The following is a 27,328-nucleotide window of genomic DNA, read 5'->3' as shown; positions in this document are numbered from 1 at the left end:
TAATTTGTCATGAGTCATTGCTGCTGCATTGCTTTTCAGAGTGAGTAAAGAATATATGGGCGGTTATTTGTTTACGGTCAAGCCTCACCATCCAAAGGTTTGTACAATAAAGAGGAAAATATTTTGTGCGCCCAAATTTTAGAACCGGCCCACGGCGACGCCTATTGTTTTGCTTTTTGTTGTTGGGTTATATCTTGGTTTGCCGTAAGTCGCCGATGACCGTTAGCCGCGCGCCAACACGATTATAGGAAACACGATGACAGGGTTGAGGAAACGTTAAGCGTTGCGCAAATATGAAGAGTAGCAGAAGACTTATTTTTGGACCTGGAATTGTATTTATGTCCAGAAAATTGTGGGTTTGCAACGCGAGACCTCCCAACCGCGTGGTGCAAACTACCCCCCCTGTGAATGTGACCGTTTGACTGCTGGAACACAATGATTCAATTTCACATACTGGATTTTGATTTCTAAACATATGCGAGGTTTACCAGCTTTCAGCAACAGATTACGTTCTGGAGATATGACACGTGTGTACAGCTTGTGCGGAATGAGATATTTACTCGAGATAATTCCATGAGAGGCTTGTGTTAGTATAAAGCTCCCACACAGCCAGAATCCCTTGCCTTTACTCACCTCCATCCTACTAATGATTATTTTTTCCAGTGAGGAAAGCCCACAACATATTGTGCGGTTGCTCTCTCCATCCGGACTACATTAGTCACACCGACTCCTCGGGCATTGTGTGTTTTATGAGTACGAGTACAATTGCCAGCGTCTCTTCTGCAACAGTTTTAAAGCGCGGCGCGTGGAAGTGTTGTTGAAGGTTGAGCAACACTCACACATATGGGCCAGTCATTTCATCCTCAGCCTGCCAGACAGATGATCACGCGACAAAGATAATGTCAATCTGACACTAAGAATTCAAACCGCTCCGATCAATAAAGACACACAAACCGAGAGAATACGTTTGCCCCCGACGCAGTCAAGGCAAAACATGCAAACAACACTATACAATCGGGAAACAAAACACGCACGTGGGGCAGTTCATTTTTGATGGATGTAAAGCGATTCATTCGGCGCACCTGAGTGTGGAGTAATCCTCATCTTCCCCCGCCGCTGCCGGAAACACGTCCACGCCCGCTCTCATCCGCGCACATCTTGCCGTTCCCCCAGTCCACAGCGGCATTGTTTGAATACAGTACAACCACTTGCTGCCATGGTAACCAGAGCTGAGAGACGATGGGGAGATAAAATGAGAGATAGGGAGAGGCCATGACCTGTGCTCGATCGTGACGTCACTGTCAGAAAGACAAAATGGCCCTCGTTCGAAATCGCTTTGATCACCACCATATATGTGGAGCGGAGTTTTACGCCAGCTCCACATATGTGTCAGGGTCCAGACCCCGTCATTCCAGCGGTGTTTCGCTTTTTCTATTTCAGGCCATCGTCGCACTCCTCATGACCCACTTCCTAGCTTTCGCAGCATACGGTTGGTTCACCGATACTATTTTAAACCACACTGAGGCATTTATCCCCGACCCCCGAGTCACTGTCACTCCGAATCTGCGTAACCGATTATCCATCAAATGAACATGCTTTCCTGCAGGAGCATAGTTGTCCAGGACACATGTGCATGCTAAGGTATGAAATGTAACAAGAACTAGCCAGACAACATTTACGTAGATAAAAAAAACAATCAAACTTCGGTGCTCCTTCCGCATGAGACCCCCCGTCCCCCCTCCCGCTCCGTCATTTCACGCCAACCACAGAGGTGTAAGATCATAGATACAAACAAAGATGTTGTGAACCATATCGTCATTTGCGTCACCTGAGAACTCCAAATATTTGTCCTATGTACTGTATATTACCTCATATTATTTTTAATTCTCTGAAAGAAGGCTCACAAGCTACAAGGTTAGCTTAGTGCATGCCGTATAAACGTGTATATATATATATATATATATGTGTGTATATATATATAAAGATGCAAATTTGTTGAAAAAAGGGGACTCGAATAATAAAAAACAAAAACAAAATCTCAACTAATCTGCAATGACAAATCCTTGACCAGATAACGGGGTCAGAACCCCCATTGAATGAAAAAAAAAAAAAAGTGCTACACTTCCATTCACCAGAGTGTCATCGTCTCTATCGGACAAATGTCCCTTAAGTGAGAACAGGTCTGTCTGTAATAAGTCACAATGAAGAGCACGTTTCAACTCATTCAAAACATCCATTATTGTGTGAGTCATGTCTCCTATGACCCAAATATCGTTTCCTAAACCGCTGCCAAACAGCTGTGTGGCGTCTACCCAACCCACCCAACATACGCACCCTATGTGTTACACACGGCCCGCCGCGTCACCTTTAGTCAGAGCGGACACGTTTTTACGTCAGCCGACGCTCACCGCAAAGCATCGTCCTCATACAACGGCAGTTAGTGCACTGATGAGCAACAGCGGAAGAGTGAGACACAGAATAGCATCCCATCGGGATTTTTCGACGGCTTTTAGATGCTTGACGGGATGCTTCTGATGAGACATTTCGCTGGCATGTCTTCTGATGGGCTCACTGTGGCGTTCATGTGACTAATGTAAGCAAAGCGTGTCATTTTTTTTGTTTGCAAGGTCATTTTCCCTTCTTTCTCTCCTTGCCTCCAGGCTCAAACATCCCTCCCATCCATCCCCTCATCAGCCTTGCAGTTGTGGTCTCGCTTGAGAGACATTTTGCAATAAGAGGCCCCACATAACTTTTGGGCTCCATTGGGAAATTGTGCTAGTTTGGTGACCAGCACATCTTTTACTCATATATCAGGAAACTGTCGAGTTTACAACGATCTTAACCTGGGGAGGAAATTAAGCATATTTAGTCTCGACAATTTTTTTTTTGCCTTTTCTCAGCCGCACGTTTCAAATAGCAGCAGCGTGAAACAATTCCGCTGTGATGAAACGCTCAAAGCTTGAAGACATTAGCCTCCGCTCGCGCTCTCGCTCCCTCCGGGTCACTCCTTCCATCGTCTAACACACCTTGAGACAAGCTGCCTATTCATGCGCAACTTGCTCCCGGCCAGGAGATACATTCTTTCTGGCAGGCAACTTTATAAAGGATGTTGGGGGGGGGCAAATAAATAAATAAAACTCCCACATAAGGTGTGCTAAGTGCTTCCACAATGTGTAAGTCTGGTAATGTCAGTCACGCGGTAACCATTTTCACAGTTTATGTAAGTTTCCAAATGGTTATTGGGCTTCCTGAAGTGAAGCGAAGCTACAAACTTGTCTGCATAAGCTGTGGGAACAAAAGAAGGAATTTTCAATTGCTTCAGCAGAGGCGTTATAAAGTCCAGCCCTCGGGCTGTGATCCGATTTTTTAGCAGTCTGCGGCATATCGTGAAAATGAGATTTGAGCCGGCCCACCACTCTATAACGGGGGAGGGGGGGGGGGACACCCAGGAGAACAACAAAGCCTACTAATTGGTTTTACACTGAGCTTTTCTAGATCGGCAAACATTGGACGCAAAGACACTCTTAACAACTAAAATGGAAACAAAATTGCTCTTCATAAAGCCCCGGTGAAGGAAGATCATTCAAAAGCAAAAAAAAGGGCTTGGGTCCAATTTTATCCCATTCCTGTTGTCACTTGTTTTTCTCTGTTCTAAATGTCGAGACATGCTTCCTACCGCCTAGTGTCGGGGCAACTCGTGCAGGACACAAGGCTGTGACTCCAAAAAAAATCAAGACAAATCTGCATGCAATATTGGGGGGGTGTGGGGGGACATTTTCCTTTCCTTGTACACAAATGATCAGCATCAGCATGGACGTGGATGGGCTAAGTTGAAAAAGAGATTTCAACGCATCTTTTGTCCAACCGGGTTGAACGAGCTCTTCAGGGTGAATGAAGGTGGTTGGCGGTGGGGCAGCTGCAGAAGATGTCTTACATGTTTTTGCAGGACCGCAGGCCATTGGCTGCAGGCGTGGAGAGCCTGGCTTGCGGTGGGCTGCGTGTCTGTGCGAAGCTGGCATGGACGCGCGTTTCCCAGCATCTGGTCCTCATTAGAGGAGCCGAGTGTATAAAGCGAGGAGCTGACAGGGGGCTGGGAACACTCGACTTGCAGACTGGATCATGGGCTTTACTGCGTGGCTGTGTTTGCTCTGCCTGCAGGCGAGCGTCTTGTCTCACGCGCTTGACTGCTCCGGAGGAAGCCTGGCCGACTTGTGCGTCAACACGCAGACGGCGGACGAGCAGGTAGGACTCTTCTTCTCACCCATGTCGACTAAGGAGGACTGCCGCCATCTCTCATCGTCACAGTGCATTTGAAACTGCGGAACGAAAGGAAATGATTGGCGACAAAAGATCTTATTCTGATGTTAAAATCAACTTGACCTTCTTAAATCAAGCCAGTCACTTCTGTACAGTACATGAAAATGAATTCTAAAATCACTTCAATGCCTAAAAAAAAAAAAAAAAAAGTAAAAATCAATTTCAACAAAACACAAAATGTATCCCATTATTATGTAAGCAAATCTAAAATAAGTATTTTGAAATCATCTAAGAGATTATTTGACTTGAATTGTATCCAGGCTAGAGTTTCGTCAGCGTCGCGTCATGTACTCTACACGATATGAACAAAAATATTGAGCATCTTCCAGAAAACACAGGAAGTAATCATGTCTCACGCCAATATTCTACCACTCGATTTTCGTACCGATGGTTGATTACTCTCTAATGTCATCTAACAAATACGATTTTAACCGTCACGCAACTGTAATCAAAGGTATTCAGACACACCCCTTGAAACGGAAACTCTATTCTGAACTTTCATTTATTTTTTTGGTAGTGCACGATTAAAAGATCCATCCAAAAACTGATCACAGATCACTTTGGAGATGCTCTTCATGCCTCCCGCCACACACACCCTCCAAAATCTTGCGGAAAGTCTTCCGAGAAGACGCGCGACTTCAAACATCGACATTGTCTTTCATGTTTAATCTTGCAGATGGAAGCTCCTATGGTTCACGTGTCCATCTGCGGTATTGTTCTTTCCCTGTGACTCGCTGGAAAGAGGCGGCTGTGTGTGTGTGTGTGTGTGTGTGTCTATGTGTGACAACAGTTGCGGTCAAGTGTGCTTCCAGATTGCAGCAGACAAAATAACCTTGAACAGCAATAACATATAATTAGATTGCCTAACTGGCACAGCATCTCATTGTAATGGTTTTTGCATCCATCAGGCCCAAAACACCCAAACCCACTGTGGAACCAAAAAAAAAAATTTTTTTAATCCCTCTGAGCCCTTTTTTGTTTTTGTTTCATGTGGCCGCAGGCTGTTTGACTTCAAACGTGCGGTTCCGCGTTTTTTTTTTCTGTGGAAAGTCGTCGCGTTTTGTCCATAATAGTCCTGCTCATCTGGACTATGGATTGTACAGCTGCCCGAGTTGAAAAGAATCGCCTGTCCCACACGGAAAAATGTTCATATGGGAAGGAACTTTCTTCTCTATCTTAGGAAGTCGGTGCCACCTACAAGGTTTTCTTTTCGTTTTTGCAAAGGTGATTGCACGCACGCGCGCACAATTGTGAGCTTCATATGGAGAGGCAGAATCACAATTAACTTGACTTTTAACGTTTAATTTGGTGTCCCCAGTGGTCATTAGCACCTTCGACGCAGTGTAATATCTGATAAGGGAGTTGATGGCACCCTGTTTCATGATCTGTGCCGCAGAATGGGACACCATTGGGGCTCAGTTAAATGAAGGCTGAACAACTCATGGGAAAAAAAAAAAAACAATCCATTGCTCGAAAAAATCTCATTTTATAAAGGCGCTCGCTTTCATTGCCATTGTCGTAGAGGTAAGTCATAGAACATGTTATTGATCGGGGAATGACCCTTGAGCTTCTTTGGCCGCGTGAAAGTGGCCAAATGTTTCAAAGCGCTTTGCATTCAAGGTGATTCTGTGAAACTGCAAGGCAAATCCAAATAGACTTTTTTTTTTCCGGAAACTTTACTTTTGTGTTTTAATATTATATTTATCGTGTGCGCTTTCTCTTTCCATTTTCAGACGGGTGATCGGGGCCTGCAGCAACCAATACTCGCAAGTGTAGAGCAGGTAGGCGCCACCTTTTCGAATCATCCGCACACAAGCGCAAGAGAGTCCACGCGCGGCTCGGATGCTCAGCACGCTTGTTTGAGGAAGACGGCAGATAGAACCCAGTGAGGAAAATGAAATTGAGCATTGCTCGGTTGTACACCGTGAAATGCAAAACAGCTTCCTGGCTTCATTCAAAGCTGTTAAGATTGTATCAGCGATACATCTCGTAGTTGTAATAAAGCTATCGCGGTGTGACCATGGAAACATGGTGGGGCCCAGATGAACAATCTGGCTTCTTGGCAGCTTGGAAACACGGAATGAAATGATACATGTTCCAATGATATGTCGGCGCCAAATAGCCACATGCAGCAACGCGATGAAAAATGGACGCGGCCATTACGATGTAGGTCAAGGGCAATCACGGCGAGCCCTGTAAACAGTATCATTAATTGGGAAGGCCGGTGGGGTTTTTTGCTTTGTCTTTTATCTCAGGTCAGAAAGGTACTTGCGAGGGATGGAAAAAGAAGGAACAGATCCTCTTTTGTGTGATTACTTAGCTCAGAAGATGAATTATTGATATTAGTCGACAACCGACAGCAGTGTCATAAATTGACCACAAAGTCCAAATTGGAAACCTGTTAGCCTCTCGCGCCGACAGTCAATTTGTTAGGGCACACCGGCAAGATCAATAACATTTCCTCGTTTATGCGCCGAGAAGTGAGAAACGCGGGAGTGGATTTTTATGGCCATGAACGAACGGAGTTGGGCTGCTCTTAAAACCGAAGGAACGGGTATTTAGATTTCAATGGAGGTGTCGTTCCGGCTCATGTGAAAATTCTCTTCGTACAGTCAAAGAGATGCCCACCTGTATCGTTGTGCATGATGACAGTGTTGTGATGTAGGTTCCGCTCAGGCCGAAGAGACGGGTGGAGAGGAGGAGCCACGCCCGCCCGGGTCACTCCAGCCTCCCCGGAGCTTTCTCTGTAAAAGGCTTTCCAAAAAGTCTCATCCAGGTAAATACACACACACACACATTACAGGCATGTTTTGGGAAGTGTATGTGCGTGTGTGTGAGTGTGTGTGCATACGTGTGTGGTCGCGGGTGTCTAAATTGGCAAATCAACCCTCCTCCAGGCGGACAGGTCCAGGCGACACTTGGCTCAAGCTGCGAATAAGAAGAAGAACAAGCGTAAATCCCGCGTCGGCTCCTTTTCACTCCTTAGCAACGATAAGAAGTCCAACCCCCTACAGGTGAGTCTCCATGACAACCCTCGAGCAGAAAACGCAGCTGGGGTAAAGAGCCTTTGTTGTGCAGGCTGGATCAATGTGCAGCAGGGGCACCCATCGTACACGGAGCTCTCGAAATGCATTGAACTAGCCGGACCTATCATAGTGACTGAATGCTGGGAATTGGTTTTCTCCGCCCAGGTGATCAGAGCCAGAAGGCAGGTGAAGAACCAGCAGCCCAAATATGCCAAATCCGGTCACACTGGGACTTTCTCTGTCCTGGTGAGTCATCTTTCAATGTCATTTTTTCCCCCTCCATCAAAAGCAGCCTTTCACATAGGATCTGTGTGTGTGTTTTCTGTCCAGGGAAATCCGCAGAACGGAAGACCCAAGAGAAGCTTGAGGCCAATAACAGCATAGTGCGACGCCGTTATTCGGGCAAAGTCGACCTACACGGGAAAGCCATGTGTCCAGATCTTAGAAGGAAAACAAAAATACAATCTCACAAGCAGCTCATTGGTTTGTGTGTGTCCATTGAGACCGTTTCAGCTCTAAGAGAGTCGATTGATCAGTTTGCAATTATATGCTAAGGTTCGAATATGTTACATGCTTGCATATTATGAAAACACTCAGCAAAAGACTCATGAGGCTTTGTTGTTTTTTTTAATTATTATATTTTATTAGATATTGACGGGTATATTTTTGCATACGTGTTTTGTTGTTTTTCACGGATATTTCAATAAAGGTTTAGTGAAGAAAGACTGTGTATAGATCCTCAAGCTTCTCATTACACATTTCCTTCTCAATCAGGAGAGTACGCCCATACTAAGGCCCTTTATAGCAGTCCTTAATGCAGTGGAGTCTTTCTCTCTCTCTCCCTTTCCTGGAATAATACCTTTCATTTCCCACTCTGGCATCTGCCAAATTGCCCAGTATGACTGACTCACAAAAGCAAATATCAGAGGCAATGGCAATGTTGTGGGTACACTTGAAAGTTTGAAAAGAGGGTAAAAAAGGCCACTAAGTGCAAATCAAGTGCGTGAGTGAAAGATGTAGCAAAAAAAATAAATATCGTTGAGCCCATCTGGTTCATGCATCATAATACATCTATTCCAGTATCTCGTGTCACTTTTAATTCATTTGCCCGCAAAATGGAAAAAGTGTGGTCCGGACCAGCAGATTAGACTGGAGTGCTTCTGCAGAACACTGACGTCAATGCGCGCACATTAACCGGAGCTTGAACAACAACTCTGCCTATTTACAGCGTCGGGGTGAGCTGAGATTCAATAAATCACCAAATGAGCGATGAGTTGGAAATCAAAGCTGCAGGACTGATATCCAACGCTTGTTTTATCAGGACTCTCTTCCCGTCATGTGAAGGACAATCAGAACGAGTACATTCCAAGACAATCCAAATGAACGTGATCGTTTGCCAAACCATTCGGTATGTGGTATAGTGAAAAGCGGCGAGTTAACATCTCCTCGCTTCCACCCGTGTCAGCTCTAATTGAACGATGACAGCAAGGAAAAGACACCGGGTGAGCTCCATATAAATGGAAGCCGAAAGCCACCCGACTCGCACTATACAATCAAAAGCTTAGTTTCCTTTCATCTTTCCATCAAAGCTGGGAATATTTTTAGCTTTTTTTTTCTTGTGAGATTTTGTGACGATTGACAGTGAAGACGAGGTATTCCCTTCACGGCGTCCCTGCCGTGCATCCCTCTCATCTATTTTCAAGTTGACCGCATACTGTGACCTCGCCTTGTTCATCTCCGATTGTATCAGACGCACACGAGCGGCTGTCGTCTTGCCTCACACCCGATGCCCCCTTCGCCCCCTTTCTTCTCGCCGGGCCCCGCCCAGCGCCATCCTTGCAAGTGCCGTCACAGCAGCATCACTCATGCTCTCGGGATGAAGGCAGGATACGGGTGTTTTGTTACTTGATCTGTGCAACTCCTCCGCATGCTGACCTGACTTACAGCAAGGATGAGTGTGGGAGTCTTTTTAACGACACGTTATGCGTAGAATGATACATAAATCATTTGGTTGCTAGCCCGCATATAGATTTTGTGTGAACTCGATCACATTTGCATCCATTTGATGTCATGCAACACATTACGGTGCATCCACTCACCGACGCAATAAAAAAAAAATGTTGCCTTTACAATATCCTTACCGCCCCAAAAAGCATGGTCGTCACTGTCTGATATATTTGTGGGGGTGTTGTCACCATTTTAGTGCAGTCACTTTTTGTGGTGCATTTCCTTAAATTCTTGCTGCACAGAAATCATTCCAGTGGGTCAAGCGGAAGTAAAATATGGTGATACTAGCTGTGGAATGCTGTGCAGTTCTACACCAACACAATCTGACGACTATTTTTCATTTCACATGCGACCGCGTACGACAATTTAGCATAGATTTTTGTGCGGCAGGATATTGCGTTAAATCCATTGCTGCCTGGTCATCCTGGAAGAGGGGAATTCCCCCATCTGCGGCCCCTTCTCAAGGTTTTTTTTTTTTCCTTCTTCCGACTCTCCTGTGGGTCAAAATCAGGAAGATGTTGCTAATATTTGACAGCCAATGATTGCTGAAAGAACGGACAGAGGATCATGTTGAAAAACAGAATTTTGTAAGAAATGTCAAATCACTATATTTCACATATACCATTCAGTGACTGCACTAAATTGACTGCAAAAATGTCTGAGAAAATCTCAGACAGAGATGACCGTGTTTGGTGCTACGACAGCGAGTCTGCTGCACCGGATTTTTCTTTTAAATGCGTTTTATAATGAATACGGTGCAAGAGCAGTAGGAATGGTTTCAGCAATTCTGCTGCGTTTAGATTTTTTTTTTCCTCAGACGGCAAGGCGACAGACACCGAAGCGGCCGCAGGATGCGAGGCGCGCGGGTGGGTCAGACAAGAGACAAGCAGGAGGGGCAGAATTTGGAGCACAGCAAGCGAGGGTGAAACTCCAGTGACCGTAAGATATTTTTTATGTAGCCGCAAGTTGAACACTTCATAGATACAGGATAGAAAGGAAGCACTGAGGCAGGATGAGACCAAACAGGGAGGGCAACTTGGGTGGTACAAAATGGACCTATTGTCCCCTTTAACCACCACCTCACTGACTTGTTTCATACCATCTGTGAAAATTACAAAGTCTCGATGTGCCGTTCCTGAAAACAAGGGTGGACCGTTACATTCCTGTAACATTCCTCAAAGGCAAGAGACTCATGGAATCTTTGAGGCGAGAAATATTATGAATAAGAAGCAGCATGATGTCACCGTCTGTAAGTTTACAAGCCACTTCAAGGAAGTCTGGTAAAGAGCAAAACTATATTGGGGATGTGGCTGCAGACGTTTTGACTTCATTTTAGGGGCCATTCTAAAGTAACAACAACATTGGTTAGCACGGCTATGAAAAATGTTTTCATTTCACATTTTTGTCACATTCGGCGGCCTCTTTGCATCGACCGCTGTTGGAAAACGTGCTTTCTGTGCACAGAAATGACTCAAGAGCTAAAACATGAATAATTCACGAGGTTAAATACTACGTCTCCCTGGCCACTGTGTTGACAGGCTTGCTTGATTGCTTGTTGGGCAAGGGAAGTCGAACTCCCTGTGGCACTTCAGATGTCCTGGAGGGGAATCAATCATTTTGTTTGCCTTTCCAACGCTGCAGCTTTAAAAGGGATTTATTATCAGCATCGCTGTAACCAAGGCAGCACAACGGACAATTTATATACAGTCCAATTCACATGCAAAGAGTGACGAATTCATATATATTGCAAAGGCCACTTCATCAGGATATGATAAATTGTTACCTTATATACTACCCAGGGCGGCCCGGAAGTCCAGTGGTTAGCACGTTGGCTTCACAGTGCAGAGGTACCGGGTTCGATTCCAGCTCCGGCATCCCTGTGTGGAGTTCGCATGTTCTCCCCGGGCCTGCGTGGGTTTTCTCCGGGTGCTCCGGTTTCCTCCCACATTCCAAAAAACATGCATGGTAGGCTGATTGGACGCTCTAAATTGTCCCTAGGTGTGAATGTGAGCGTGGATAGTTGTTCGTCTATGTGTGCCCTGTGATTGGCTGGCAACTGATCCAGGGTGTCCCCGGCCTACTGCCCGAAGACGGCTGGGATAGGCTCCAGCACCCTCCGCGACCCTAGTGAGAATTAAGCGATTCGGAAAATGGATGGATGGATGGATATACTAACCACATTTAGTCCAAAGCAATACCTTAATTGTCACCTTATATACGATCATGTACACATTACACATGTAATGTCTTTCTAAGTGCTATCATTCTTGTGTCTGCCGTCATTGAACTCGCGATAATAAATTGTACATGTTGGGCCTTTAAACGTGACATTAATTTTATGGTGTTGACGAGTAGAGATTGCCCTCTAGTGGTTTTCCAGAAGAAAATACAACATGAACCATGGATGTTTCTACGTACAGTATTTTTATTTCATCCCTGTGATTTTTAATAATAATAACGACAACAATAATGATAATTGTATTTGTGACTTGTCTTCCAACCTTCTATTGAATTTTATTAAAACTTAACCGATTTGAGCTTTTCACACAGCTGTTGGTTTTCTGCTGCTTATCTCTTTGGACAGTGGGGGGACATGGTTGAGATGGAGCGAAGTTCACCACTTTGTCTCTCTCCAGAGCCGCCCGCATGGTCTGCTCTACAAGGACCTGAAACTTGTCGTCCATCCTCCTGAGTGCGGGTTCGTACGCGTGACACTGAGCCTTCAGCCTCCTCGTCTCCTCCACCAGTCGGTTCTTCTCCTGGCCAGCACGTTTGCGGTTCATCCATTGCGTGTCTCGGCTCTTCTGCACCATCGCCAGCGTCTCGGCTGAGTTTGAGGCCGCCAGTCGGTATTCCTCCCTCTCCCGTAGCGCATTCTTTAGTTCGTTGTGCAAACGCTGGTTTTGGACATACACGTCCGGGACCTCGCCGACCCGCTTGGTATTCAGCAAGCCCTTTTGCGCCATCTCCGTCCACTCCGTTTGGAAAGTGTCAAGAGTTGCAGTCATCTTCAGTTGACCGAGAAAATTGCGGATAAAATCATCCGCGTTGACGTGCAGCTCGGAGGCGGTGGCAGACGTATCGAACCCGGAAGAAACTGCATGAGCTCTTCTCGCGCGCTCATTTATGGTTTTGACTGTCGCTTCCAACTCCTCTTCTCCTTCTGTCAAGCTAACGTCGTCGTCCTCACCGGCATCATCATTATCATTATCACCATCATCAACTTGTTCTTCATCATCTTTTTCTTCTTCTTCTTTATTTTCATTAGGCCTAACATCAGCATTCTCATTACCACCATCGTGGTCATCATCAACATCAGCGCCATCGTCATCATCACCACCATTCCCGTCATCACCATCATTCGCATCAACTTCATCATCAACACCGTTATTCTCTTCACGATCATCCCCGTCGGGATCAAAGGAATCGTCTTGCTCCATTGCGTTGTCGTCTGTGTTCATTGTTGGATAGAAAACCTGACACTAAACCTCCTCAGAGCGTCATCCTGAATTGACCCCACCCCCGACCCCCAGTACATCCACCAGCAAAATGTGGCAAGGTCCAGAAAAAAACGTCATTAGCGCTCGTTGATTACATTGGAATGATCAAACGTGGTGACGTTCGTATATCAACGCGTCACCACAGGTTGATCTCCTTTCCGTGAGACTTCGAGACCGCTTGTGTTGTTTTTAATTGCATCACGTAGGTTTCCTTGGAGATGGCATGTTCACGCGAGAAATCGCAAACTAAATCACTGGCAAGTCAAACCACGCGATAGTTCGTTATTCTCGCTACCCGACGTCAGCAAACTGTCATGGCCGACTACCAAGAGGCGCCCTTGGCAACACGGCCAAAAACATTGGACCCAAATGAATATTTTAATCTTTCGCCGGAGTATCGACGAGCTGAGGAGGCGAGGGCGGCACTGCGGGCGAACCTGAAGAGGCAGTACCAGATGCAACTTAACAATCCGCACAGAAAAGAGCTTATTGTAAGTGGCTACCGACGAGCTAACAATGTCACCCTTGGCGAACCAGTCGAGTTAGCATGCTAACCGATACACTTGGAAACGTTATTCACAACAGTCCACTTGACGTAACATTCATCTCCGTGTTTAAGATTTTAACGATACCTTAAGGGCACACTGTTTGACTCCTGCTGGACATGCATGCTGCTGTGTTAGCATCCGAACCGGCAATCTAATAAGGCAAACTTCCGTATCGCATTTGTACTCAATGAAAATACTGATTATTCACAGCTGACAATTACAAATCGCGCACCTAATTGGATGCACCTATCAAACAGCGAAAATGGCAAGCTTTTAAGCCCCTTTAACGTATTAAAAATCACGTAACCTTATTAAAAATCACTTGTCTTAACCCCTTAAGCGTACTTGTGAAAAATAAATCGGCATACAAAGTGTATGTGATGTCAGGTTGGGTTGTCAGTCTGGGGGTGCGATGTGGCCAACAGCACGTCCGGTGTAGGATTGCAAGTGCACAAATTGCATTTGTCTTACCGTTGTCCCCGGTAAAAAGTGCATTCCAGACTTTTGCGCTCCTTTCCCACATGTGAGAGAATTGCAGTAAGTAATCCCAGTCTGGAGATACTGCTGCTATGGCGAGGGGTAATTCTGATAATTGAAGCAGGTGAGGCTCACCGCCATCTTGATTTCGTACTCTCGGACCTGCATGGATTTACGAAGACCATAGGTTTGTGAACAGACAACTTTTTGCTGCTCCACAGAGTGTCACATTATTGGCCATCCTTACTCTTCAAATAAACTATGTTAAGGCCTGTGTTCTTAAAGTATTTTTTATTGTGTGACAGGAAGATCCCGCCCTGACGCGCTGGGTGTACGCCCGTGCCAACCCCTACCCACACTTCAGGGCCACAAACAAGACATCTCTGCTGGGTGCCATGTTTGGGGTGTTTCCACTCTTCTTCTTCTACTACGTCTTCAAAACAGACAGGGTTTGTGCACTAGTAATTTTATTTGTGTGTGTGTGTGTGTGTAGCGGACGACATCTAAATCATTAACTGCTCTCCTCATCATATGTTGGTTCTGATTATTTACAGGACAGGCGAGAGCAGAGCATTAAAGACGGAACCCTGGAACGCAAGTTCAGTTTGTCATCATGAGCGCCACTGTACAAAGACCACGCTTGTTTTGGTGTGTGTAATTATTAACAAAATAAAACTAGACTGTCATTGACATTGTGGCTTTCTATGTTTTTCGAAAAAGGTGAAGGCTGGGAGAGAATCAACTGATTTCTAATTCCATACACATCATGGTGCAATTAGTCATGGCTCAAAAATCAAATGACAACTATAGGATAATAAAACACTTTATATTTTTTTGCCTGTCCAATAAATGTTCAGTTACTCCAATTTTTTAAAAAAACATGGAACCACTTCAAACTACCTCCAACTAGATTAGTGAATCCAACAATATTGAGTGGAAATGTTTAAATCTGTTTTGAAATGACAATAGTTTAATCTTTGCATAGCTCTGACCATTGGCCCCGTTTTGCCAGAAACCGTCGTCTAGTGTTTTCGGGGCTTCCAGTTGGGATTAAAGTGGCTGCGTAGGTGCTCCCAGCATTGGTAGTAACTCTTGTCTAGTTTCTGGCAAGTCTCCAGGCCCCATTTGGTCACAGCCATACTGAAGGACGACTCGAACATGAACGCCTGAGGGACGCGGCATACAACAAACGTCAATCCCTTCCTGACAATTTGAAAGCTTCTCCCGGTCCGCGTATTTACCATGGTTCCTTCGGCCACCCTCTCTGGTTTGAGATCAGCCACGCTGTTCTTCTCAAAACATTCGGTGTCAGGGCCGTGCGGGGTCATGATGCTGTGGAGGCTGGCCCCGCCTGGCTGGAAGCCCTCCTCTTTGGCTTCATAGTGGCCCTTGATCAACCCCATGAACTCACTCATGCAGTTACCTTGAAACAGAGACAGGGGGAGCTAATCCACAACACTAGAACAGACGGTGGACGTGATCATGTCAAATGACATTAAAATCTAGAACAGTCTCTATTCATATACCTTTTTGATTTTCCTACACTTTCAAAAAAATGCAATTGAATGTAAACTATATTGATGTACTGTTTGTAGGCAGTTCTAGTTGGCCCATTCTTTGGAAGTTTCGCAAAAGGAAGTGAGGTGGACACAAATAGATCAAGCAAGTCATTCCTACTTCCTCGCAAATATGACGCCTTACGGTGATAATATGGTGGACGGAAGGTGTGGTCAGCCACACCCCAGCGCGGAGGGAAGATGACAAAGTCGGCAATGGCCACGCCCGGTCTGGTCGATTTGGCCGTCAACACGGTAAAGACGGATGGATCCTGTAAAAAAAAAAAAAAATGGCAGCAAAAAGAAACTCACAAGGAAGTACCGGTCATGATTTTGCCGAGGAAAACAGCAACACAAATGAGACTCACTGCATGGTCGAAGGCCACACAGTTGATGACCATGAAGTTGTTGAGGTTGTACTTGTATGGTGTGTAGTTGCCGTGCCAGGCCACCACGTTGAAGGGGGAGAAATCCTGACAGAACACAACAAAACATGATAATTCCACCAGCGGCAAGTAGACAACCAACTGCGGATGAAGCTTTTCACGTAGGGGGACAAAGAATGATTGATGTCATTGTACTCCGGGCTAGTGCTTATTGATGGAAAGGAGAGGAAGAGGGAAATGGTCATCGTGACATATTTTTTTCATTGAAATAAAGTGTTTTTCTGCTTCTCTTCCACTCCGTTTGTTCTTTGTGAGGCGAGTCTCGGGGTTTTATTCCGTAATTGGCAACAAAATCAAACCTTTGCAAACTTTCATCATTTCAACGCTCACTGGGATTGATGGAAGAATGTGCGAGATGTACAACAGTAACTGGGCGCACAGCCATTTCTTTATCTTGATTGTTAGGAACAAAAAAAAAAAAAAAAGAATTTTGTAGCATTTATCTTTTGAGAAAGAAATACAGCAACAGCTCCAAAAATCGATATAGTTCATTACAACTCAAGCTGTCTTCTTGACCGTGACTGTCTTTACACACAAATTACCGCACACGCTTCCACACACTGAAAATAATCCTACTTCATTACATAACCGTAATCAACTATACACACATATAGAGTTGCTGCTGCACTCAAAAGTTCTTTGGGCAACACTGTGCAGGAATATTCCTGAATGTTCACTTGTGGTGGCTCGGCTAGATTCGATTAAAATGAAAAATGGAAGAGAGTTACGCGCGCGCACAATCACGCACGCACACGCTCAAACATATTGGCCCAGTCAAGCAAATAATAAGTTAATTTGAGCAATTTTTCTTCACGGCGGGGGGACAAAACAGCAGGAAAAGATGGCAGCATCTTCCCTCAGATGAGGCCTCGCTTCCCCACCTCCCGTCTTATTTTCCAGCCCCCCATTCCGCCCCACGCTCCAGGCATCAGGATAAAGAAGCTGCCACTTTTAAACCTCTCCAAAGGGGAAAAAAAAAACATGGGGCGAATTCTTTCAATGTATGGCCCGTCTGTGGGGACTTTTGCAGCAGGAGGTGGGGGTGGAATTCGTTCTCGGAATGAAATATGTTGCAATTAATGCCCAAGTTGTTTTTCGCTGTCTGCAACTCATGAATGCCTTAACTAATTGTGAGTGATTAAGACGCGTAAGTGAGGTGGAAATATTTGGATATTAAATCACCGGGGATGATAAATCAATCAGCGGCGACGGCTAATGGATCACATTGGTGCCTCGGACAGTTTCCTGGCTGTTAGTCACTGTCACGCTTCGCCGGGATGTTTACTGAAGCACACGCAGACTTCAAATGGGGGGTAATAGGGCAGAGAGGCCTGACGTGGCAATGAGGACACTTTTCAAGTACAAGGACGGAAAAAGTACACAAAACACCTGTTGGCAGGCAAAGAGCTTCCCTTGGTACTTATTGATGACGGTGTAACCCGCGGACACTTCCCGATCCTCGTACCATGCCACCGGACACAGGAAGTCTCTCGGGTTGGCCAGACCGTTGGCTCCTGCAAAGAGTCACACGCATACGCTGACTTACTTTATTTATTTCTTGATTGGCTTTACAGGATTAGGGAGCAACTAGAAAATCCAGTCATTGTTTTCACAATTTCATAATAAAATGTCCCCAAAAGGCTGTTTTTTTTGTTTTTTGTGTGTGATGCCACTGGAGAATGGTACCAGTGACGGCAAAGAAGATATTTTTACTACATTTACGTTGCGCGATACATAAGACAATCTCAATTTCAAAATGTGCTGTTCACCACTGCAATGGAATGCAGGGAGCCTGAAGACTATGAAGCAATTCAGAAAATATTCTCATGTCATCTGAATGAAACATATGGGTCGGTGTCCAAAGTGATACCCACCGATAGGGCCGAGGTCAGGGAGTTCAAAATGTGCTCCATACACCTCCAGAACGTAACCTCTCGTTTCTCCAAACACGTCCACGCTGAAGCGCATCCCTTGCTGGAGCAACATCAAGACAAAACGCGAGAGCTTAGTCTCTTTTGGGAAGGCTATCAACACCAACGCGTTCACGTTTCCTTCTGGCAAAGACGAAATTGCGACGTGTATGTCGCAATGTGAATCCCGTAGCGTGCAGACAATTCAACCTTCTCCAAATTTGGCCCAATGCGTGTCCACGCAACGCAGACACGAGCAAGGACACGTACCTGAATGACACATATCTCGTTGGGCTCGACCATCAACTTGCCAAACTCGGTGGTGATCAAGAGCTCACCCTGCTGCGGCACTACAAGAGGCAAACGGCAGACGGAGCAGCAAGAAGAACATCAAGAAGAACACAACAACACCATCTGTGCTCCTGTGTTCCTTTTTATTTTGCTCACCGATCAGAAAGTCTCCATCGGAGTTGTTGAAGCATCTGGAACACAGGAAACACGAAACAACATTGGGTCCAACACGAGAATCTTTGGCCACAAACACGCATTCTGCCCTTTGGCAGAGGAGTATTCACTTCACGACCTCGATAAAAAAACATCACGGGTCCCGACGCCCGTTCTCACTTGTTCATCATGGAGGTGTTGCAGGTGTACACGTGGATGGCGATTCCGCTGCGAGATTTGGCGTCCCCGGCGCCGCAGATGGTGTGCAGACCCTGCCGAATTCACAGGCTACTGAAAAGCTTTGCTTTCGAGTCGGAACATTGCCAAAGAGCAAGAGAGAAACCCACGGCCACAAAATCCACCATTTTCTCCGTCGACTGAGGAATGGCGAATGGTCGCCATCGCATCTGGAAGAGCAAACACAAAGAGAAACTCGGCATTCGGCAGAAATATCGAGACCAGACAACGGATGAGCAAAACAAACGACTTCAACGTTACCTGGTTGGGATCGGGCTCCACCTGGTCCCACTTCTCGGTCAGATCCCCGCAGGCCGCGGGGATGAAAGGCCGATGCTTGACGGAGGGCAGAATGCGATAAAGCCAGCTGTCAACAAGCATATCCGGTTAACCCGACGTGCCGACGTGGACGGACACGGATAAAGTGTACAAGAGTACGAGATGGACACCTCCTCTTATTGGCCGGCCGCGGGCAGGTGAAGGCCGAGCCGGAGAGCTGCTCGGCGTACAGCCCATAGGGGCACGCCTGAGGATTGTTCTGGAGGGACACAGGGCGGTGCGTTCAGGGGCCCATAATTGAAAACGGCCACGTTCGACTTCTGCCATCTCCTACCTGTCCTTCGGGTAAAGAACCAGGGCAGCGAGGGTCTTCCGAGGAGAATTCGTTCCCAAAGCCACACAAGTACTGCAAAAGAGAAATTCAACTCAACGTGCGGCTTCATCGGCATGCGGGACGAATTAAAAACAAAGCAAATTCATTTCAATCGCCGCCCTGCACTGTACGCTCGGAGTGAGATTTCAACCCAGATTTCTGCGTGACGCACGACCGCTGCTCAGCTTGCACTGACTCGGCACTACTGGGCGACCGACGGCCTGTCTGCAAATGTTGCTGAGTCATCGTTAGTGTGCACACTCGGGCGCAAATGTGGTACGTTTGCCGTGTTTGGCGTGCCTCCGCGTTAAAGCAAAACAACTTTTTGCTTCTGTATAATGATGGACTTGAAATGCCTTTGTTGGGGGACTTTTTGAGTTGAAAAGTCTCCGTGGCCACATCTGGGCAGCTGTTGAATGCCGCATCCTGATTGGTCAGGAGCCACACCGCCCGCTTCTCAGTCCGTCTGCTTCACGCGAAAGTATTCTAGCTTGTTTATTTTTACGTTTTTTTTGGCATTGCTGAAAAGGGAATCGATGCGATGAAAGAAATGTCCTTGCCTTACCTTCAGTTCAGCCATTGTGCAGTCTGTCCGGGAGGCAGCTGAAAGTGTCTCACGAGGTATCAATGAATGACTCCCACAACGTTCTCCCGGAGCAAACTCCGCTGCACGTCAGGCAGTGCCTGGACGAGGGGGCTGGATTTGTTCCCTCTTGGTCAATATGGCTTCAATTAGGCCTGCGCGGCGCGCGTGACGCAATGAGAGAGGGCCTATGGCAAAAGCGGAGAGAGGACAGGTCAGAGGTGGGACGTTGCACAAATAACGATGAGTGTCCCATGCTGCCGGGACAAAAAAGGATGAGGAGCGTTCCAAGCTTGCGTAAGGTAACAAATAGATCGATAGATGAGGTCGAGTTGCAACATTGTGATTGCTGTCAAACTAAAAATAAAAAATGAAAAAATAAATAAAAAAGGTCAAGACAGTCTGTATCTTAATGTTCGCCATTGGGGAGCAAAGTGCATGAGGAAGCTCTTACTTTGAAGGAACGCCATCCGAATAAAGGCGATGTTAGTTCATGTTAAATGAACGAGTGTCAAAGCGCGAATCAAAACAAAAGCTGATTACTTCGTACGTCGCATCCGCGGGGAGCGCGCCGAACGTTGCGGCCGCAGCGGAGAGGGCGCCAAGGACAACCGATTCCCGCTAAACGACAACATGCGGGGCTGAAAAAGGTTATGCATGAGGCAATTTTTCTCCATTTATCTTTAAAATGGGTGTTCAAACGAGGGTCTACCCCAGGCGCACGTGTCAAACCGAATCAATTTCCTCTTTCCCATTCATGCCTCGCTTGTCTATTTCGTTTCTTCGCCGAGTGTTGTTGGGGAAGGGTAAATGAAGGCAATTCTCCTAGCGAGGCGCAAATAAACTCGCCGCGGCAGAAGTAACGCTTCCTCCGGCGAGGCGTGCAGTCAAGCCCGGGCCTCCCCGCTGGCAGGCAGTTTGGGTGCTGTGCGAGACGAGAAAGTCCCGAATATCACGTCCCCATTCCCGGAAATTGATCTGCGGCGTGCACGGGAAAAAAAAGGAAAGTAAAAAGGCGATTTTAATTCAAGCCCGAGTCTCATGATAGAATTGGAGAGTATTTGGTTGCAATGGGGATGGTGCCCGTGCGCTTAAAGAGAGGCGACCAAAACAAATAGCACCCGTGTCTATGCAAGCGTAAGTGGCCCAGAAATGCGTTGTTATTAGATGCCCGCTGAACCCAACGTCTCGACGGTAAACGCTACGCTTGCTTGCCGCAGTCTGCCAAAATGTTTTTTTTTTTTAAAAAGCCATCACATGCGCACGCAACAACATTTTCACGCCGACTCCTCCATACGAGACAAACGTCTTGGTCCGCTACGAACTAGGTTGGGTTCATTTGCTTTTTCACAGCGTTGGTTGCAACAAGAAAATTGTAAAGCGGACACTTTTGGCAGTGACAATTTGGCCTCGATTTCATTCATTCATTCATTCATCTTGCGAGCCGCTTGATCCTCACTAGGGTTGCGGGGGGTGCTGGAGCCTATCCCAACCGTCTTCGGGCAGTAGGCGGGGGACACTCTGAATCGGTTGCCAGCCAATCGCAGGGCACACAGAAACAAACAACCATTCGCACTCACACCTAGGGACAATTTAGAGTGTTCAATCAGCCTGCCACGCATGTTTTAGGAATGTGGGAGGAAACCGGAGCACCCGGAGAAAACCCACGCAGGCCCGGGGAGAACATGCAAACTCCACACAGGGAGGCCGGAGCTGGAATCGAACCCGGTACCTCTGCACTGTGAAGCCGACGTGCTAACCACTGGACTACCGGGCCGCTGCCTCGATTTCAATTTAGCTGAAGAGAGGCAGTGACTGCACAAATGCGAGTGTCACCCCCCCCCCTCCCCCCCTTTCCCCCCACACACACACACACAACTCTAATGGGGACCATCCGTCAAGAAATTGGATTGGTGGACGTCACATATTTTGCCAAATAGTTTGTCCACCGATAATTCCAATCCGGCAGCAAGAGCCTCATGACAATTGTGAGGTCAGTGTAGATTAGTGACAAAAGGGTGCGACGAGGCAAAATAGTTGTTGGCTACCCCACTCGCAACCCCCCCCCCCCCCCCCCCCCACGCACATTCCACCTACCTCGCACACCACTGGTGCGCTTCAGTGGTTACTGAATTGCCAGCAAACTAATACTATCAATGACCGTTGCGTGAAGTTGTGATGGTACCAACTGGCGTGCGTGGACTTTCTATCCACTCTCCGAGGTATCCTACTCTTGCGTTATTAAGCGTGAATTCTGGCTCGGACAAGAAATAGCTTGGATATTGTCATCGCAGCCGAGTTCGACGCCACTGCGGTTGAATTGTTAAATTAGACCTGACACGAGACTTATCCGCCGCCCCGCTTCGCACACCGAAATTTGACAGCCCCATTTAACACTGATTAGATTTGCAAGGACGCGGAAGCGCACCCTCTCTCCGTGTCTCATGCGCCCACACTCCGCGCGCGTCTTCTGAGTCCGATCTCTCTGCTAATGTTATGCAAATGGTTTAATACGAAGATAAAAGACGACGGCGGCGGCAGCGTGCGGCGCTCTCCCGGTTCAAAAGCCTTTGTTTCCAAGACGATAGCTCTAACAAGGAGTGCGGCTCTTTAGGGGTCATTAAACGATGGCCTCCCCTGACCCGGCTCCCGCGCCGGCCATTAAAACGACTCACACCCACACCACGGCGCGCAGCGCAAATGCCTTTTGGCGCCGGCTCCTAGTTTCTTACACATCACAGTGTCACAGAATAGAAAATTACACTCTCCTCCCACGGAGAAAATTGCTTTGGAATTGCTTGGTTATAAAGATATGCCTTAAAGAGAGAAGGGGTGCTTACAGCAAGAAAAGAAAAAATAAATAAAATAAAATCAACCACACACACACACACACACGGAGAAAAAGAATTACTGAAGCACTTGAAGCACAATCCCTTCAAGTTAAAATCAAAGGATTTGGGAAGTACTGACGTCACTAATGTTGCGCATTTGTAGTTTCTGATTAGAAAACGCTCGGCTTGCGTGTCTGGTGTTTTCTTTCGATTGTTTTGTATCGACATTGATGAATGGGTTACCCTAGTTTTAACAATCCTCATTTGCCCCGACAACACTTGCATCCACTAATACTGAGTGAGAGGTTTGCTTTTGTTCCTCTCTCAGCTGAAGAAGGGAAACAAATGCAAACAGCGCTCCGTGTGGCCAAGTGCAGCACCCACCGTAGCCTCACCAAATAAACCCACAATCATCGACGTTGCCTTAAATGAACAACTCTCTGTGAGTGCCATTTGAAAGTGAGCATTGTCGTCTTTGTCAGAGCACGATTTCAGATAGAAAAAGAGAAATGAATTCGTACAGACGGCCACTGCAACAGAGGCAGAATCGGAGGGACAAACGACGAGTCGAGAGCACGATGAAAGGGAGAAAATACAAAAAAATTGAGGTTTTTCCATCTTCACACACTTGGACAAAAACGGGCCTCGAAGCCACAAAGGATATCGGGATCTACTGCGTTGGTATTGCTGACAGCACACCGACTATTTTCTTGGTCTCGGTCGAAATTTTTCGACTTGAAGTGAACGATCTTGGCCGAAGAAATGAGTGTTGAAGAGCAAACAATAAGGTGCACATACAATCCCGTGGAGTATTGCGACTGTTCGGGTGCACGTACCGCTCCACACGTCCATCCTCAGTCCTGTCATTAGATCATAGGCGGCTTCAGCTGCTGGGTTGGAGCTCAACAGCCTCTCAGACCAATTTGGAGTGGCGGGGGCGGGGGCGGCTCCTCCATCCTGGCCTGCAAGTCTGAGGCTCCCCAGCGGGAGGCGACGTGGCTCCGCCATCTATATTGGATTTAGGCCTTTCCCATCCACAGGCCGCACACCCCGCCGAGAGGAAGTCTCAGCCGCACTGCTGTAAAACAATGTGCGGGAGCAACGACGCGCAGTCAATCTCGATGGCGCACTCCCTCTCAGCGAGGGAGTTCTAACGACGCACTTTGCGTCCCGGCGGGGTTGCACCGAGGTCAAGGTACATCTACGCTCGTGGAGAGGATCGTTCAAAGGGAATTCACACTCAACTTTGTTTTTCTTATCCATATGAAAAAAAAAATGTGCAGTTTTGGACCCAATGTGTAAAATACATTTTCCATCACATTAAAGCTCGAAGGAAAAAAAAAAAAAGAGCATTTACATAAAACTCAGACACGGTCAGGCTCTTAATTTAGTCTAATCAACTGTCATTTGCATGGTGCCATCCGCTCAAGGTATTGCTGCTAAGTGAATAAAAGGACTTCTTCACACTCAAGGGGGTTCAGGGGGTGGGGTCGGGGGCACTCTGGTTTTGATAAGATGGCATCACAACTGATTTGCATGTATTACTTTGATTATCTCATTACACGGATGATTCTCGCCACGTTTTTTTTTTCTTTTTTTGACACCGGCGCAATTGAATTAAAATGGAGCTACGCAATCAATAAAAGGGCAACGCGACTGTGAAAACACACAGCGTCTCAATGTTTTGGACGGTCAATCGGTGACGATGATGATGATGACAAGGATGAGGGTGAAAATGACCTCTTGAGCTCACAATCTTCGGGAGGTAGCGAGAGTCTGGATTCATGTGATCATGGCGGTAATCAGAGGAGACAAAAGCAGTCGTGAAATAGCCTCTCTCTTTTGAATCACCTTTTAACCCGTCATGAATCCAAACAGACGACTTGGAGTCAACCCCCCCACACCCGCCACCAACCCACCCCACCCCCCCTTCTGGCCGATAATGGCGCTCACATCTTTCCTATAATTCAAGCCATCTGTGGAATGATGAGGTCATGCGTGAAGACGGCATCATTTTGCAGTCGTGGGCCACAATAAGCTTGACTGCCCTGCTTGTCATTGATGCCTGCTCTGCTTTGATTTGTCTTTGCTGTTGTAAATGCAGTTTTTTTCCCCCACTGCAGGAACGAAGAAGCTTTCTTCTATTTTATTGTTATATTTCCGCGACGCAAAAGGGAACAGAACGGAAGTCAGATGGCGTAATCACATTTTCAAATAGAATAGGAAGAATTAGCCGCTTCACGCATCCTGATTTAACGCTGCAATCCGAGTCATTGTGCCGCTCCTTCTGGTTTGACCCCCAGGAGGTCGTACGGTATAATGCGCCCATGCGGTCAGAGAAGTACAGACTTCTTCTACCGCTGTGACTCGGTAATAGTTGACATTTTTCAAAGATGATAAAGAATATCTACACCTAAGAGTAATGTTAAATAATCTGTTGCTGATGCGGCTGTAAAACGCAAGTGTTGATATGTCCATCGGGAGGCAATTCTAAGGAGTGACATTTTTTTTAAATTGAAATGTGATGATGCATATAATGACAGGCCCGCAGTCCCATGTGACCTTGCCTCATTAATATCCGCTTCCGCGTCCTTTCAAATAGAAAGCTATACTCCTGTTACGTCATTTATTATTTTCCTTGCATAAGGGACAAATTATCGAGTCAGTTGAACGAAATTAGAGCTCTTTGTTTCCGATCAGAGCGCATTAGGACTGGAAATTACACATGATGGCTGCGTGCCTTTGTTGTCTCGCTCCGCGCCTGCCTGTCGATCTCGACTCAGCACTAACAAAGTCATTAAATTGACTCCCTCTCGCACTCATTATGCGGCCTGTTAATAACCGCTAATTAACTTTGCAAACGTGCGCCTCCAAAGGCTTCCCTCCCTCCTCCCCTCACCTCCTCAACACACTCACACCAGGCTCCCCCCTCCTCCCCTCCGCTTCCTGCTTTGGCACCCCGGAGTGGGGCACTGTCCAATTATGTCATACACAGAGGACCAGATCCAGAGGAGGCTGGACGGGTGATATGACGTCATCGTGCCTGATCCAACTCGACCACTTGATATGCTCCGACATTTGTTGCGATCACCTTGCAACGTGCAGGTGCACTTTTTTTGCCTTCTAAAACATAGCCCTCCAAAGATAATATGTATCTTGATATATTTCAAAGTGGAACGATTCGATTGGGTTCAATGTACCGTATACATACAAAGCCTACATACATATATACGTACATGCATACTCTGCATAAATGCATACGATACATACTGTACACACACAAACTATCCATACATATGTGCATGCATGCATAGACGACATGCATGCATTCATTTGGAGGCGGGGGGGGGGGGCTGTTTTGCGAAAACCTGGACTCCAGCTTGTTGCCTTTTTATTTTCCACCCAGAAGATGGCGCCAGTTGAATGACAAGCAGCGCAAACCCCTTTTCGTAGATTGCCTGCTGTCACGCCAATGATCTTTTTCATTTATTAGGTATACCCCATATTGGTCGAGAAATGTTTAACATTATCTCCCCAGAAATAAAGAATACATCATACGAGTCAGACATTTAGCTGTATACGATATAGGTTCATTTCCATCAATAAAAATGGAAGCTAATTAAAACAATCATTGTAAATACAACATTCCATTCCGTGAAGCGAAACAACGTCAGAGCAATATTAGAAACAGCCCCTCTGTGCGATGCAGAGCAGTAGCCTGTAGACTACATCACTGCAAGTTACAACCACAAAAAAAAAACAGAGTGCGCATCACTGCCTCTCATACATCACATCATCTTTGCAAATTAAGTGTATTGCTATAGTGCGTGGTTTCTGCGTTTGCCGTATGTGCTAAAGTGAGCGGGCTCTCCACCTGCAAGCAGCTAAACGGAAAATTGGAAATGTGAAAATTGCACGCGTGCAGGCTATTCCTTTTCTCCTCTAATGTATGCGCGTAATTAGTGCATTTAAACAAAGCGCGGATGTCCTGCTGCTCGAAATGGCGGCTGACATCTCTTTTTCCACAGGGTTAATAACAGTGCGCGGATAAATGAATCAAATTGTGGGCCGCAAATTACAGAGCGACTCTAACTACCCGTCAGCATCAGGCACGGTCGCTTGTGACCGCAAGAACATTTTATAGGCCTATTGTTATTACGCTCATTACATTGATTTGCCTGCAAATAAACAAGCTCGGAAGTTTAGAAGTTGCGGATGATTAGAATGTGACACCAGCACTGGTATGAGGACGCGCAGTCGAGAAAAGATGACATATACTCTCATTTCAATGTTGTCTCATCAGAAATTGGAAGGGGCAGCACGCCGCAGGGTTGTGTTTGTTTAAATGCAGCCCGATCAAAATCAAAAAGTGAGGCCTTCACTAATCTGAGCAGTCATACACAGACACACACACACACACACACACACACACGCAAAAGATTTTTTAAAAAATGTGACCCGACTGAAATAAAGACAAAATTGGGAATTATGAGCAATTTTCTGGACATTGTGCCGTCTTTCTTCTATACGGAGACAGATCGGAGGGGAAGGCGACAAGCAAAGAAAGAAAGGGGGCAGAGTAAATTGCAGCTTGCTCAAGTTTTTGGATTGAATTCTGAAAATGATCCTTTTAACAGTGATGGGCTCTGAGGCGAGGATGGAGGTCACGTCGCCATTCACAGCGGGTTAAATAGACTTTCATTTAAAATTACATTCTCTATCTAAAGCCCCCACCCCACCGCCCACCACCATGCACGGTGAAGTCCCCGTGTGCAATCCCGTCTTGCCTTGCGG

General features: G+C 46.4%; 5 protein-coding genes across 5 annotated transcripts in view; 2 read left to right on the top strand and 3 right to left on the bottom strand.

Moving 5' to 3' along the window:
- myripb (myosin VIIA and Rab interacting protein b) overlaps nucleotides 1-7,094 on the bottom strand; it is a 50,465-nt gene extending 43,371 nt beyond the window's left edge. The window contains exons 1-2 of the mRNA XM_052054433.1: nucleotides 6,946-7,094; nucleotides 1,083-1,229 (exon numbers count right to left, since the gene is read on the bottom strand). The gene's annotated coding sequence lies outside the window, so the exon portion shown is untranslated. The remainder of the gene's footprint in view (nucleotides 1-1,082; nucleotides 1,230-6,945) is intronic.
- si:dkey-12l12.1 (uncharacterized) lies at nucleotides 4,019-8,068 on the top strand. Its single transcript, XM_052054454.1, has 6 exons — nucleotides 4,019-4,242; nucleotides 6,051-6,098; nucleotides 6,983-7,093; nucleotides 7,215-7,331; nucleotides 7,509-7,589; nucleotides 7,674-8,068. Exons 1-6 carry the CDS (start codon nucleotides 4,120-4,122, stop codon nucleotides 7,725-7,727), a joined length of 534 nt encoding a protein of 177 aa, XP_051910414.1. The 5' UTR covers nucleotides 4,019-4,119; the 3' UTR covers nucleotides 7,728-8,068.
- A 3,686-nt stretch (nucleotides 8,069-11,754) lies between these two features.
- Nucleotides 11,755-13,073, bottom strand: LOC127593183 (sperm-associated antigen 16 protein-like). The gene has a single exon (XM_052054451.1). The coding sequence runs from the start codon at nucleotides 12,809-12,811 to the stop codon at nucleotides 11,855-11,857; it is 957 nt and encodes a 318-aa protein (XP_051910411.1). The 5' UTR covers nucleotides 12,812-13,073; the 3' UTR covers nucleotides 11,755-11,854.
- Nucleotides 13,074-13,126: 53 nt separating this feature from the next.
- ndufb4 (NADH:ubiquinone oxidoreductase subunit B4) lies at nucleotides 13,127-14,565 on the top strand. The gene is made up of 3 exons (XM_052054456.1): nucleotides 13,127-13,341; nucleotides 14,181-14,324; nucleotides 14,430-14,565. The coding sequence occupies exons 1-3, from the start codon at nucleotides 13,165-13,167 to the stop codon at nucleotides 14,490-14,492; spliced, it is 384 nt and encodes a 127-aa protein (XP_051910416.1). The 5' UTR covers nucleotides 13,127-13,164; the 3' UTR covers nucleotides 14,493-14,565.
- A 119-nt stretch (nucleotides 14,566-14,684) lies between these two features.
- On the bottom strand, nucleotides 14,685-19,837 carry hgd (homogentisate 1,2-dioxygenase). The gene is made up of 14 exons (XM_052054441.1): nucleotides 19,686-19,837; nucleotides 19,082-19,153; nucleotides 18,918-19,006; nucleotides 18,730-18,835; nucleotides 18,579-18,638; nucleotides 18,412-18,503; nucleotides 18,235-18,269; nucleotides 18,058-18,137; nucleotides 17,752-17,851; nucleotides 17,267-17,391; nucleotides 15,800-15,904; nucleotides 15,577-15,703; nucleotides 15,117-15,298; nucleotides 14,685-15,041 (listed from the first exon to the last, which is right to left on the bottom strand). Exons 1-14 carry the CDS (start codon nucleotides 19,698-19,700, stop codon nucleotides 14,898-14,900), a joined length of 1,332 nt encoding a protein of 443 aa, XP_051910401.1. The 5' UTR covers nucleotides 19,701-19,837; the 3' UTR covers nucleotides 14,685-14,897.
- Nucleotides 19,838-27,328: the final 7,491 nt, after the last annotated feature.

This window comes from Hippocampus zosterae, chromosome 20 (assembly GCF_025434085.1).
Source record: "Hippocampus zosterae strain Florida chromosome 20, ASM2543408v3, whole genome shotgun sequence".
Lineage (NCBI taxonomy): Eukaryota > Metazoa > Chordata > Actinopteri > Syngnathiformes > Syngnathidae > Hippocampus > Hippocampus zosterae.
The sequence above is the reverse complement of the archived record's forward strand: the minus strand, read 5'-3'. Positions and strand labels throughout refer to the sequence as shown.

What these genes read in the sequence shown, in the direction of transcription:
- si:dkey-12l12.1 (XM_052054454.1), top strand. Translation starts at nt 4,120, where the DNA reads ATGGGCTTTACTGCGTGGCTGTGTTTGCTCTGCCTGCAGGCGAGCGTC. An exon ending in CGCAGACGGCGGACGAGCAG is followed by an intron (nt 4,243 to 6,050) that starts GTAGGACTCTTC and finishes TTCCATTTTCAG; the next exon opens with ACGGGTGATCGGGGCCTGCA. An exon ending in AGAAGTCCAACCCCCTACAG is followed by an intron (nt 7,332 to 7,508) that starts GTGAGTCTCCAT and finishes TTCTCCGCCCAG; the next exon opens with GTGATCAGAGCCAGAAGGCA.
- LOC127593183 (XM_052054451.1), bottom strand. Translation starts at nt 12,811, where the DNA reads ATGAACACAGACGACAACGCAATGGAGCAAGACGATTCCTTTGATCCC.
- ndufb4 (XM_052054456.1), top strand. Translation starts at nt 13,165, where the DNA reads ATGGCCGACTACCAAGAGGCGCCCTTGGCAACACGGCCAAAAACATTG. An exon ending in CGCACAGAAAAGAGCTTATT is followed by an intron (nt 13,342 to 14,180) that starts GTAAGTGGCTAC and finishes ATTGTGTGACAG; the next exon opens with GAAGATCCCGCCCTGACGCG. An exon ending in ACGTCTTCAAAACAGACAGG is followed by an intron (nt 14,325 to 14,429) that starts GTTTGTGCACTA and finishes GATTATTTACAG; the next exon opens with GACAGGCGAGAGCAGAGCAT.
- hgd (XM_052054441.1), bottom strand. An exon ending in GTTCTTTACCCGAAGGACAG is followed by an intron (nt 19,007 to 19,081) that starts GTAGGAGATGGC and finishes GTGTCCCTCCAG; the next exon opens with AACAATCCTCAGGCGTGCCC. An exon ending in AAATGGTGGATTTTGTGGCC is followed by an intron (nt 18,504 to 18,578) that starts GTGGGTTTCTCT and finishes TGAATTCGGCAG; the next exon opens with GGTCTGCACACCATCTGCGG.